Below are 12,934 nucleotides of genomic sequence, written 5' to 3' on the forward strand. Positions count from 1 at the left end.
AGAAGCAGGCAATGTTAAAAGAAAGGGGCTGATTTCTGGATCTTAAACTGATGAGACCACGGAGTAGCACACGCAAAGCCACTGATTACTCATAAATAGGGGAAACAGACTCCTCATATCGCCCAAATTCAAAAGGGCTGAAATGTCATATTTTCAAGAGGGTTTTGATTCTTTTTGGTTTGTGCATGTGCTGAGGAATGAGAGAGAGCTAAATTGTGGAAACCAAAGCTAGACGCAAGGGAAAAACCCAGTCAGCAAGGAATCAAACAGGAGGATGTGTGACGTTTCACACATTCACTTTAGCGCATAACCTGAGAGAAATGGTCCATTGCAGCAAATACCACCAACCTTCCGCCTCCCCCGGGAAGAGGCACGCCGCTCGCCAGCAGAACCTCCCTGTCCTCCCAGACTGATTCCAAAGCAGGCGGTGAGTTAAACTGCTTGGAAAGAGCGAACCAGCTCGCCTCACCACTGCCCAGGAAGAGAACTGGCACAAACACAGGCACAGGCTGAGAGCTTTCAAAGGGTAATCCCGCCCCATTCCCTTCAACCGTGGAATCATCACAGATGGACATTATCACTGATCCTAGTATTTTCTACGGGCTTATGATTTTTAAAATGCATTTAATCTCCACTTCTTTTACAAGAACGTCAGGAAGATCCCCAGAAACACTTGCCAACTGTTTGTGATGAAGATGGAAGAGAAAATGGAAGGAGACTATGAATATTAACAAGTAAAAAGACTTAAGGTTTGGATATAAATCTGGGATGCTTGATCCCACAGCAAGACAGTTCTTGAACGCGTACCATTTGAAAGCCCGTCCACGTAGGCATGGCTATAGATCCAGACCACACAGGCATATGTTATACACGTACATATACACATCTTAACGGATTTCATGGAGGCATTGCCAGTTATCTGGCTGGCTATATTTCTGTGGAAGCCAAAATGTGTCGTGGGGACTTTTGTATCTCAGAGGGTCCAAGCGCACTTCATGTACCGATGTCCTTAGACCTCGGAGAGGTCTAGTCACAGCAATTGCATCCGTCGTGTTATAGGCCAAATACCTCTTCCATGCTTGCTTCTAAATATGCTCAGGTTTCATATACGAAATGCAAACATTTTTAAATATCTCTCTGCGCTTAGACTTGTATCAGTAGACCAGTATTTGCTATGCATTAACTGAGCATAAGCTGAGTGCAAAATCTGGCCCTTCCTACCATGGGATATTTTCGGCATTGGGCCCAGATAAGAACAAAAAAACAATTGTCTGAATTTAATCAGTTGGTGTTAGTTGGCACTGCAAGAAGTCTTTATGCAGGTATTTATTTGTCCCAGCAACAGCAAGAATATTGGAATTTATATCCAGGAGATAAGAGAGCACCTTGTCGCTCAACCATAGCTAACAAGGGAATCACTATTTGGTACAGACATGTAAATGCCAAATGCTTAGTCTGGTTATTATTGTAAATTCCATTTTTACAACCTCTTATTTTTAAAATGGTCTTGTAATTGATTTTTAATTATATTTTCCAATGACATTTAGCTACACATGCTTTGTAAATATACCCACACATATGACAAAATATATTAAAGGAGAAAATACTGATACATTAGAGGTACTGCCTTCACAGACTGCACTAAGAAGAACTCCTAGTGCCCTCATTAGATGTTTTGCATAAGGAAGCGAGATCAAATTTGTTCTGGGTATAAGTGGGTGCAGTTCTACCACAGGCAGCTGAGGCCAGCCAGTTTGGTCCTCAGAGTGTTAACGACCCACATCACCAACCCAGCAGCGCAGAGGCTGCTCCTTCCTGACAGTCATTGGAATGGAATGGGAAGGTACGTAACCGGTCACGGCAGCGTCACTGGCTCAACCGGCCCCAGGGTGACTCAAAGCAACTTCTGATCCACCTCAGCACAAAGCAGCTGGGGAGTCAATGATTGCTGAAAATAATGTACTACAACATTTTTCACTTATACAGTGTGTGTTACTTATTGCAAGGGGCAAAATACAATGCCAAAGTATTATTTAACCTAAAACATAAACAACACAGAGATTCTTTAACAAGTCACAGCTATGTAACTTGTAGATCAAGACAGCAGACCAAACCTTAGGAAAGGTAAGTGCTTTTTATAACTGAAGCTGAGAGATGCCCAAGGAAATCCACATGGTGTTACTTGGCTTTTGCCTAAACAAGGAGCGAGAAAAAATTGAGTGATAACTTCCAAGTCTGGGCCCGGAGTGATTACCCAAGGTGAAATTTGGCCAGGACATACTGACCAGGTGCTGGTTTAATGTACAGTTCCACAAGGGCTTTAGTGATCAGAAGAGGTCAGGACATCTCTTTTACCTCAGCAACACCATGTTAGAGAAAAGCAGAAGGCAATGCATCTCATGTCACCAGTGTGGTGTTTTGGAGGCGTCAGATAGCACAGTCTGAACATCAGACAGGACTGCAGCACACAGTCCTTGTTAAAGGACATCGCACTATAAATTGCATCCATCCAGTTGCCTAAATCACAGGTTTGGGATGGGTTTAAAAAGTTAACCCAGTTAAAAGCAACAAATGACAAAATCCTGGGAGGCCTGAAGCACTGTATGAAACTACCCAATTCCCTTGAGTTTCTGGGGCAGTGCAGGGTTCAGCATCCCTCAGGTTTGGAGTCCAAAGGATTATATGTCATTCAACAGGGAAACCATGCACAGGGAAAGGCTGGAACCAGCACCCTCAGGTCCCACCACCCAAGGCACCCTACATTAGCCATCGGATTTGTTTGAAACCACTCACTGTTGTAGTTGCTGTTCCCACTAGTCTCTGCCGGTGCGGTGCTGTGCTCCCCCGGCCCTTCAGAGGTGGCCCTTCCTGACACGGAATGGGGAGAAAAAGGGAGGAGACGAAACAAAGAAAGGGAAGAAGGGGACATGGAGGGTAAAAGAAGGGAAAGGGAGCATCTGTAACCGAACTCTTCCAACAGCTTCGTTACACATATACACTGAGCGCACTTAGGGCCTGTCAATGACAGCTTTGCCTTGGCCCTGACTCGCTCCAGGTCAGGCGTGAAGAAGCTGTTCCACACAAAAGCAGGTTCACGCTCCAGAGCAGGCAGGCACCCGGGGCTGTCCTTAACCTGCAGTCACAGACAGCTGGAAATTTCAACAAACCTGCACTACAAAAATTACTTTCCTCTTTTCTCTCCCATTGAGAATGGCTCTTTTTATTGAAAAAATTATGATTTCTGACTGAAAAATTCAATTTCATTTTTTTAACAATAAGTCAATATTTTTTCTTCCAAAACTGATTTTTCCCCCAAAATTCAATGCCCCATAGGAAGAACACTATGACAAAACTCCTAAATGAGTTCTATTGATATATTTTATGGAAAATCAGGATTATAACTTGAAAAACGCCACTTCCTGTGCATTTTTGAAAACACCGTATAACATCATTGAAGTCAGCAGGACAGCAACAGGTGAAGGCCTGCACATTTTTCACTCAAACTTGTATTTGCTTACAATTCACACACACCTTTTACATGGACAGGATGTCATACTGTTATTAGCAAGACTGTAATTTCATTAGCGGTTACAGAAGCAGTGGAAAACACTGGAAAAACAGAATTTAGTGTTTATCCAATTCCCAAGCTTAACAATTATGGCAGAGGCATAGTGCTTTTGTTGTGGAAGGACCTGATTTCTTTATGTTGTAGAACTCATAAAAACCACAGGACTGGGGAATGAGTATATTGATCTTGGATAAGATTCACTCCTGTGCAGAGATCCAGCACAAGCCAGTATATCACATAAATTCTGTTAAAGCCCCATACTGGGGAATAAAGTGGCACGCAAATCATGCATTATTGTTACAATAATGCTTTGTTCCTAAATATTGATACTCCTGAGCAGACTACAAAATTCTTTCAGAGATTAGCAAAATAATCCCCATTCTGCAAACAGGGAGACCGAGACAATGAAAGGAGATGTGACTTGCCCAAGGTCACCCAGCAGGGAAGCAAGCAGAAGAGCTGGGATACATCCAGACGCCCAAGCAGAGACCTGTCTTCTGTCCACTGCCCTTATACGCGGGACAAACATACAGTCGATGACAGCTTTTGCCCCACAAAATGTCTTATCTAGAATGCCTCTTGTAGAGTCAGCTTGCACAATGGGAGCTGCGTGTTCATCACAAAATGCATTCATTAATTCATGCCATTTAATTTAATTTCAATGAAACCTGATTTAATTAGGTGTTGTGTATGTTCTGCATAGATGACTAATGCTCTTTTTATTTTTTTCCTGTGGATACATATTTTACATGCTCTTTTTTCTTTCAGCAGCAGCTTTTGCTCACCCATACTTCCTCCTATGGGATCTGAGGAAAAGGAATGTTACTGGCATCCCTTTCCACCCTTTAATGAAACTAGGGTTCAGATTACTGTCATAACGTGAAGACTGGCAAAACATCTTTGCTGACAGTTTTAAAACTTCCAGAACACAGAAATTAAGCAAAAATGAATTGAAAATCTCAGAGACAGATTTCAGTAGACAGCAATGCACACTCAATTCATTAAGTAACTCCGAAAAAATGCAAGTGCTACTTTTCATATATGTCACAAACCCTTAAGAACAACGAAAGTGTTTGTTAACAGACTTTAGGGGGAAAAAAGCCAAACCAAGTTGCAGTGCATGCTGCACTTCTGTGTCTCAGCAAAAGCTGGCTGTAAAATAAATTGTGGATATATTTTAGGGAATTACAAGTATAGTTTAAGATCAATCCATTCCTGAACTTGTGCTGATGCTCAAAATAGTAATGGGAAAACAATCCTGCTAAGGTGTCTTGCAGCAAGGATAAAAACCCTTCCTTCATCACAAGTTGGCCCTCTTGTTTTCTAGGGAAGCGAGTACATCCTTGCACTGGGGATCCAATAATTCTTTGTCGTTTCTTTTTAAGTAAACATATATGCACCTGTACCTATGAATGGTTACTTTTTTGTTTGGCTATAACGTGCCCATGTGGCCATTTAAACATATAATTCCTCACCTAATTGCATAGCCATGAATATTCATGGACAAATTGCAATTACAAGTGCACGTTCATTGTGCAGGTACAGTCTTTGTTTTACTGTTCTTAACTGCGAAAAAACAAAGGGTTTCAAAATATAAGTTGGATTCTAGTATATATAAGTAAGCTTTGCAAACTGCCTGCTCAAAGGCTGAACACTAATAAAGATACCAGCCCAAGGACATGAGCAACTGTGCTTGGTGCTATGAACACTTAGAGCAAGCCAAGGCAGATCCCGACCTTGCTTTCCCAGTCCTTGCACATTCAGAATCCTACTGGTTCCCATTTTATTGTGCACATGACCACAAGACAAATTTAGCAACAAACCTTTGAAAGGATTTTGGAATTCAGGTTGGCCTAACAGCAGGTAACCGTGAGAAATCCACTTCTCTTCAGATGGATGAAGTGATAGAAATGCAAGGTAGACTGAAAAGAATCAATTTGTCATGACCAGTAAAAGAGAGCTGAAGCTTATGTTTTCATTTCTGATACCGAAACTGGCAAAGCACTTCACAAGCTGACATTTATTGATCATGTAGCCTCAAAACAATACTGGTGAAGTTCAGAGCCCATACAGGCAAAAGACATGCACTAAATACAACAGGAAAGTTCCTAAAATTGCTTTTCATAGCAGAAAAAAATGAGAAATATATTCCATTTACAGACTTGGCATGTGTATGGGAAGCATATAGCCACTTTTACCAGCAAGAAAGGCTTGGGATTTTGCTATTCCATGGCTTTTTCTTACATGCTAGATCACCATTTTGAGATGCAGAGTGGTGGTTGTGCCTGTTAATGTCACTGGCCTCAATCACACAATCCTTAATCAAGCAGAAATCCCTGCAGCTTTGCCCATATAAGAATTACAGACTTAGTTATAGGTCTTCTGGTGCAGATTTGACCCCTGCTGCCTCCTTGCTGCAATAAAACTCCTAAACCCTTTTGGATCATTACTTCTACAACTTGCCAGAGGGCATGGGAGTGCAGCATTTATGGGATGGCTTTCTGTTTTTAACCAAGAGTTGAGGGTTCATCCAGTGACTGTACTGGCCAACATACAGCAAGAGAAATAATCTAAACCAGAGGCAGGGCTGGTAGGGATTACTTGTCCCAGAATAAATGACCGTCTCCACCAACTCTGCCCCATGTGAAACAACAACTTGCTAGTCCTTGTTCAGCCATTGCCAGTACGTCCCTTTTCAGAACACAAAAATAGGTTTCCTTAAGGCTGTAAAAAGGTTATTAGGATTGCTTATTCTAAGCTCTGAAATATGTATTCAATTCTCAATTTGCTTATATGTCTTTTGATTATATCAGCATTGGTGTTCTGTCTTTGTAGTGGTAATTGGAAACTGATACAAAATCAAGACACACTAGAAAACATTAAGCATTGCAGTGACTGGAGCATTTATCATTTCACTCTTTGTTTTTCAGAATTCAATTTCCAATGCAATTCTCTTTTTAACATACAATATTAGGTGAAAATATTAAACATGTTCAATGGCAGATGATGTGTGTTTATCAGAGACAAGCACAATAAAAGCCATATCCTGCTAAATCCTGAGCCTGCAATTCACTAAATTACATAATTCAGCATTAGAGGGGAAGGAGATGGTGTGCAGAAAGAATCTTTAAAAACTTTGACACAGCGTGGATGTGGACGTACAGGAGACCAACGCAAAGAAAACCATGTTGTGTGCTTGGGTGACAAACAGAATGACGGTGGCGTCCCCCACAATACACGACGGAGGCAGTAGACAGGGCACAGAAAGAGAGGAGAGGAGGATGCAAATAATTCTGTTCTGAACACAGATAATGTGAGCTGTCCAGACAGACAGACTAGTTGAATTTGTTTCTTGAAATGAGATTATGTGTAGGCAAACACATACACAAATGAGACTATGTGTAGGTGGAGAAGGGAAGGAGACCAAAACAGATCTCAAGGAGGGGACAGCCATCATTGTCAAGAATAAGCAATAGGAAAAGGAGGGTGAGGGTGATGGCATTTTTGCTGGGCTTGGCCAAGAGAGAAGCACTATGCCAGAGCGATAAGTTTGCAATGGCACTGGAGAAAAGGAGGTCCAGCCAGCACCTGGAACCATGGATTGTGAGCCAGAGGGCAGCTTGCACATTCACGTTTGTGAAAAGAGGCCCAAACATTAGCAGGGATTAAAAGTCTTTTCAAAAGAGAAAGAGAGGGAAGAGAAGAAATCCAGGCAAAAGTAGAAGTAGCTCCTGAATGGCACCAATGGCTTCTGATTTAGGAAATGCCTCAAGGGGAAGCGTGTAAGTAGGAAGATAATATCTATCCGTCCATCCATCTATCCATCTATCTACACATACATATGCTTTCATAACCATGGATAACTAAAGATGGACAGCCATGAGTACAAAACCCACATCTGTATGTACACAGGCACATACACGCATATATAAAGACACGTAAATATCCAGGTTATAAAAATGTGTATGACATATATATGTATAAAACATACATACAGATGAAATATAAAATATATGTACACCTTATTAATATACATTGAATGTATACTGCTTAGTCAGAACTGAAATATTCAGGTGTACGTATGTGTACTCACATATGAGATATTCACCTGGATAAAATTCAAAACTTCTTGAAGTCTATACAAGTATTCCTACAACGTTAGTGGCCTGGCTGTATACAAAGGCCATGATTTGGACTGAACTTAAAATCCCCATGAAATCAACAATAACATTCTTCTGGGCTCTCATTTTCCAGTGAAATGAGGAAGGAAATGTTTAAAGTTGTACCAGGAGACATTAATTACAAACTAATCTAAATACATTATCATCCCCTAGTCGTTTGGCCTCAATCCTGAAATAACGACTGGTGAAGTGTGTTCTTAGGTGCAACCAAAGGCCGCTTTCAGGATGGGGCTTCAGCCTTCCAGCCGTCTGCGGAAGCTGCTGCAAATCAAAGCTGACTCAAGACAGCTGAAATTATTCGCCATTGAAATCCATACGAACATTTTGATAATGACAAATGCCGTACATCATTAGAGTTCTTTATTCAAGGTGCACTTCATGCTTTATTTACCATATTTTAATAGGCAATAATAATCAAATAATAAATGGGGGGAAAATATGGTTTTTCTTGTCTTTGTTCAAATTTCTCAGTGTGAGAGAGCAACATGTGTCTAATTTTTCATATATCCTTGAACAGCCTGAAATGACAGATTGCCCATAATCTGTTATAAAATCTCCGTGCCAGAACATGACAATAGATAGCACCATGGAGTGTCTTGGTTATCTCAAAGGGAATAATTTAACACTAACCAGGAGCAAAAGGGTGACCCAGTTCGGAGAGGCCTGGAGAGAGATACATTGCTGGTGCCTCCAACCATGTGTGGCTACATGCAGGCACAGTTAAAAGGCAGATTAATAGGCAGTCAGGTGTGAGGAAAAAGGCCAAGGAGCCCTACTGTGGAACACACGGCATATATCCTGTTTTGTAAAGCACTTTACGAATTAACCTAGCCTGGTCTTTTTTAAATAGTGAGCATCCAAAGATTCACACCAGCGTTTCTCCAGCCTGATCTGTATTCCAAACCAGTACTGCTCACATAAATCTCAGTGTTGTTTTTTACTAGAGAGTGAAAGGGAAAAAAGGAAAGCTGCCGTTAAATCAATAGGCTGCATTGCACAGCACAGTATATGAAAGTAATAGTGCTGTGCTTATCATTTGTGCTGCCACCAACTAATTGCTGTAACTTGCACTTCATTATCCTCTGTAATATGGTTACAATAATAGAGAATGACAAATAAGAACTGTTATCTTTCTACTGGCCAGTCTTTACTCGCAGGGTGAGTTCTCGTTCAAATGCATCTATCTGGATGAATAAGATCTACCAGATTACACACTGACTTAAAAGGTTTAATACGAGCAGTGATGGAGAGCTGCCTTAGGAAATATTTTCACAGGCACACTTTTGGGATCTAGCACAAAAAAGTCTTTACTGCTGCTTTTGTACCCACCATGGTCTCCCTTAGCTCTCCCTGCGTTTAAGTCAGCAATGCTGGCAGACAGAAAACCTGATTGCTATGAAACACTTCACATGCCTTGTGTCTTCCCTGAATCACATCTTCCAGTCATTCACACACCAGAGAGGTGGTCTGATTCTTTTGATGTTAAATTAGGTACCGTAACTAATAAAACTGCCTACATTGATTATCAAGCAGAAACAGGCAAAGAATACTACGGATAGGAGAAAAGACTTTGTGCTCTGGCAAGAAAGGATGAAAGTATCTGATCATTAATGTGTGTCCTAGTTAAAGAAAATCCTTTGTTGCAGTCAAAAAGAGGAACTGTAGAAAATCTGAATGAAACATCCAATACCCACATTATGGCCACCTGGTCTCTGGTGGTGTTCAGAAAGGGAAGAGGAGCCTCCCAGTCCTCATCTGTTGCTTCTAAATTCTCTGCAAGAGATCGGTTTTCCCCACTGAATGTAAAGGATGTGCACAGTACCAGAAGGAAGGAGAGAACGGGGAAGCCATCATTACAAAGTCTTTATTTATGCTAATGCTCCTCAAAAACGTCAGTGTTCCAATGCAAAGACATATGGACTTTATGAGACACTGCAATGAAAACTCCGAAGTTTCACTGATCAAATGGATGCACTTATAAATTACATTTTTTTAATCCCATGGTAGCCTCACATAGAAGTGTCTCAAAAGTCAGCATTTACCCTAGGCATACACAACATTCACAAATATCGCTAATATTTGTCTACGAGAAAGGACATAATTGCATTAAGGCATGCATGTGCCTAATTAAAGACATCCATAGGTGAAGAAGCATAAAAAAAGCATAACAAAGAAAAATGGTGCAGAACCATTTCTTTTCCAAAGCCTTCCAAACCAAATTTGAGGTAACTAATTGCCCGATATGTACCGTTAGGACAGCCATTCCATAATAATGGCTGTGAGGTAGTTTCCATTCTTACTCCATGCTCAGCTCTCCTTTAAACCGCTTTTTTCTAACTCCTTCTGGAGATTTTGTTTCTTTCTTTGTTTGTTTTAGGGACATAAGATGCTGGTTTTGTTTTTTGCTTGGTTACAAACTAGTTATGATCAAGAATTTCCCTTAGAAAACAGTACTTCATAAGTGTCCATAATTACGTGTAAACTAGCTCTAACTATTTAAGGACCACAACAGTACATAAAAGTAAATCTAAACACGCCCATGAATCAATGTCTCATTTGTATTATTTCAAATGCTCTGCTAGTTAATGATGTTTTGAACTGGTTTATGATTATTATAACCTCTCTGATAGTTAAATCAATCAAATAATCATTGCTGTAGTTCATCAAATATACATCACTAGAAAGATGGTACTCCCCTTGCATACTACTAAGGAAAAACAACATGTCGTTATTAGATACGTGATTAGTTAGTCTTAATATTCTAGAAATGTGGTGAAATAGTGCCTTGGAGGTAATAATTAAATATTTTTGCGTATGTTTACAGAGTTTCTATTTTTCTTAGAAAGAAAAAGACATAAATTATACTGCACGCCGTTATGTAGTCAATGGCATGTATTGACTGCAATATGTTACTCAACACTGCTTCATACCAGGCATTTAAGTACACTTCTAGAAATTCATCCAGCATTTTTTTCTTCACAACTATACTGTATCACACTGATTTTGCTCTTTAATTTTATTAAACCACTCTTCCAGTAGCTTTTGTTCATCTATGTGGATACCAGTTTTTCTGTGAACAGCATTAAAAGAAACTACTTGTCTTAGCACTGCATTGACATTATCATGGTAAATTGCTTTAAAATATCACTTGTAACTGTAATATTAGCACAATAAAATGTTTTAAATTTGCCTACTGTGTCTCAGAAATTGCCCTGATGTTGAATTACTTCTCATAGTACATTAACAATTATTCTAATAATTGTCAGGAGCAGTGATGGACACTTCATTCTCCTCAACGGAGGGAGATCGCAGCTCCAAGGACACAGGCAGTTTATTAAATTTCATAACTCTTGGCTTTCGTGTAGGTGATGTGGAAGACTTACACCTATATATCAATTACAAGTTTATTGTACTAATAGCTTGTAGGATTAGACCATCTGCAAGCTGCAGTTTTATGCAAAACTCAAGACCGAGGCTTCCCATGCAGTGATTCCCATTACTGCATAATAAAGATGAATGCAACCCAGTGTTGCTCAGAAAGCCCGTTAACTAAATGAAGAAAGCAGTTCAGTGAATGTGGAATCTGTACAGGAGCCAAATCGAACTCCCTCTTATAACTCAGAGATGCAACATTTGGGCAGCTGCCCAAGGAAGGAAAGAGAAGAAAAACCAAGTCTGCATGCATTTTTATTTCTCACTCACTATAAGCCCACGGTTATAAAATCTAACTAAATTCTTGATTTCTTTATATGCGCCGTTCCAGGCTCTTTAACCCATGTATTCTTGATTATAGGAATGTTATTGATATGCAGGCCACGTTAAATGCATTATAACTTTGCAGTTAGGGATATAACATATTCCCACTAAATTTCAGTATGATGCAGTCCAAAGTGAAAACAAGTCTAAAAGAATTCAGAAGATGAGAACTCAGTGGGGTTTCATAATCCTCAGCATGTGTACAGTTGAGAGGAACAGCTCCAAATGACCTGGACAAATCTGCATAAAGTTTTTTAGAAAACATAAATGAATTCCTGAAGTAATCACTCTATCAACACATGGGATTGTATCTCCACCTCTCCCACTCTTCGCTTCTGCTTGCAGAAGACGACTTGCATAATAAGTAGAAACTGCATTTGCAATGTACTATTTTTTGAGCCTTTAGGATGAACACTGTTCAACCTGACTACCTGGTGGATATATTTAATAATGTATCAAAAACATGTATGCTGTGCCCAATTCTAAGAAGAGAAACAAGGAATGATAGTCTCTAAACATTAGTTTGTTACACCTTTCAAAATATACCGGGCTGAACATTAATGTAACCTCTGCATTGCACAGTCGAAGTAGAGAATTTGGCATTCAGGTTGTCTTCCACATTTGACCCATCATTCCAAGGAAGGTTACCAAAGAATGCTGGCATGGGATGGTCAAGATGCTAGCTTGGAAAGGAAGTTACATTTGGTAACCAAAAGTGAAATTCTGGTCAAACTGAAACGATACCGACACGACGTGAGCCACCAAACCCTCTGAAGAAAGAGGCTGTGGTTATCACAGCTGAAAATGACTTCAAAAGCTGTTCCTGGACTACAGGGAAGCGCATGGCTGGAGAGAATCCTCTGGCACACACCGTTCAGGTACTGCTCCCTACAGTGGACGAGACTGTCAGGGTCCTGGGTGCACTGAGGGGCCTTGATGGCCCTGCCCAGCCTCCCCTGGGCCCCACCCACACTCCCAGCCCAAGCACCCAGAGGCTCCATTTCAGCTCAGCCCTGGGCCTTCAGCCCCTGCCTGAGCTATGCTCTAGATGTGTTTGTCGCCAGCTCTGTGCCAGCCAGGCCTCTGCCTGGCCATGAGCCCTGCTGATCCCCAGCCCAGGGACTGATATCCTGGCCTGGCCTCGGACGTGCCCCTTCCCCGTGGACCTGCTTGGCGGTTGCTGTACCGTGCCTGAGTACCTTGAGCAGGTCTGCTAAAACAGACGTTCAAAGAGTCACTCGCGAGGAGCAAGCAAACAAACGTGCACGATGACAATATGCCACTTTATATATGTTTGTACAAGTTTCAATACATTTTGATCAAGGACCTTCTGTAAATTCAGAAATGGAAGTCTGAGATGTAAGTATTGGTCAGCCACAGAAAAACCCCAAGCTTTGCATAGTAGAGATGAAAAAGGTGACAAAACCGA

At 40.8% G+C, this 12,934-nt stretch overlaps 1 protein-coding gene across 1 annotated transcript in view; it reads right to left on the reverse strand.

The window, feature by feature from the left end:
• The window catches only part of MEGF11 (multiple EGF like domains 11), a 238,761-nt gene that overhangs the window by 130,262 nt on the left and 95,565 nt on the right, over nucleotides 1-12,934 (reverse strand). The window contains exon 7 of the mRNA XM_087745188.1: nucleotides 2,794-2,868. Coding sequence (XP_087601314.1) covers nucleotides 2,794-2,868 — 75 coding nt within the window. The remainder of the gene's footprint in view (nucleotides 1-2,793; nucleotides 2,869-12,934) is intronic.

Source organism: Nipponia nippon, unplaced genomic scaffold, assembly GCF_047370975.1.
Source record: "Nipponia nippon isolate SJK-2023a ecotype South Korea unplaced genomic scaffold, ASM4737097v1 scaffold_9, whole genome shotgun sequence".
Classification (NCBI taxonomy): domain Eukaryota; kingdom Metazoa; phylum Chordata; class Aves; order Pelecaniformes; family Threskiornithidae; genus Nipponia; species Nipponia nippon.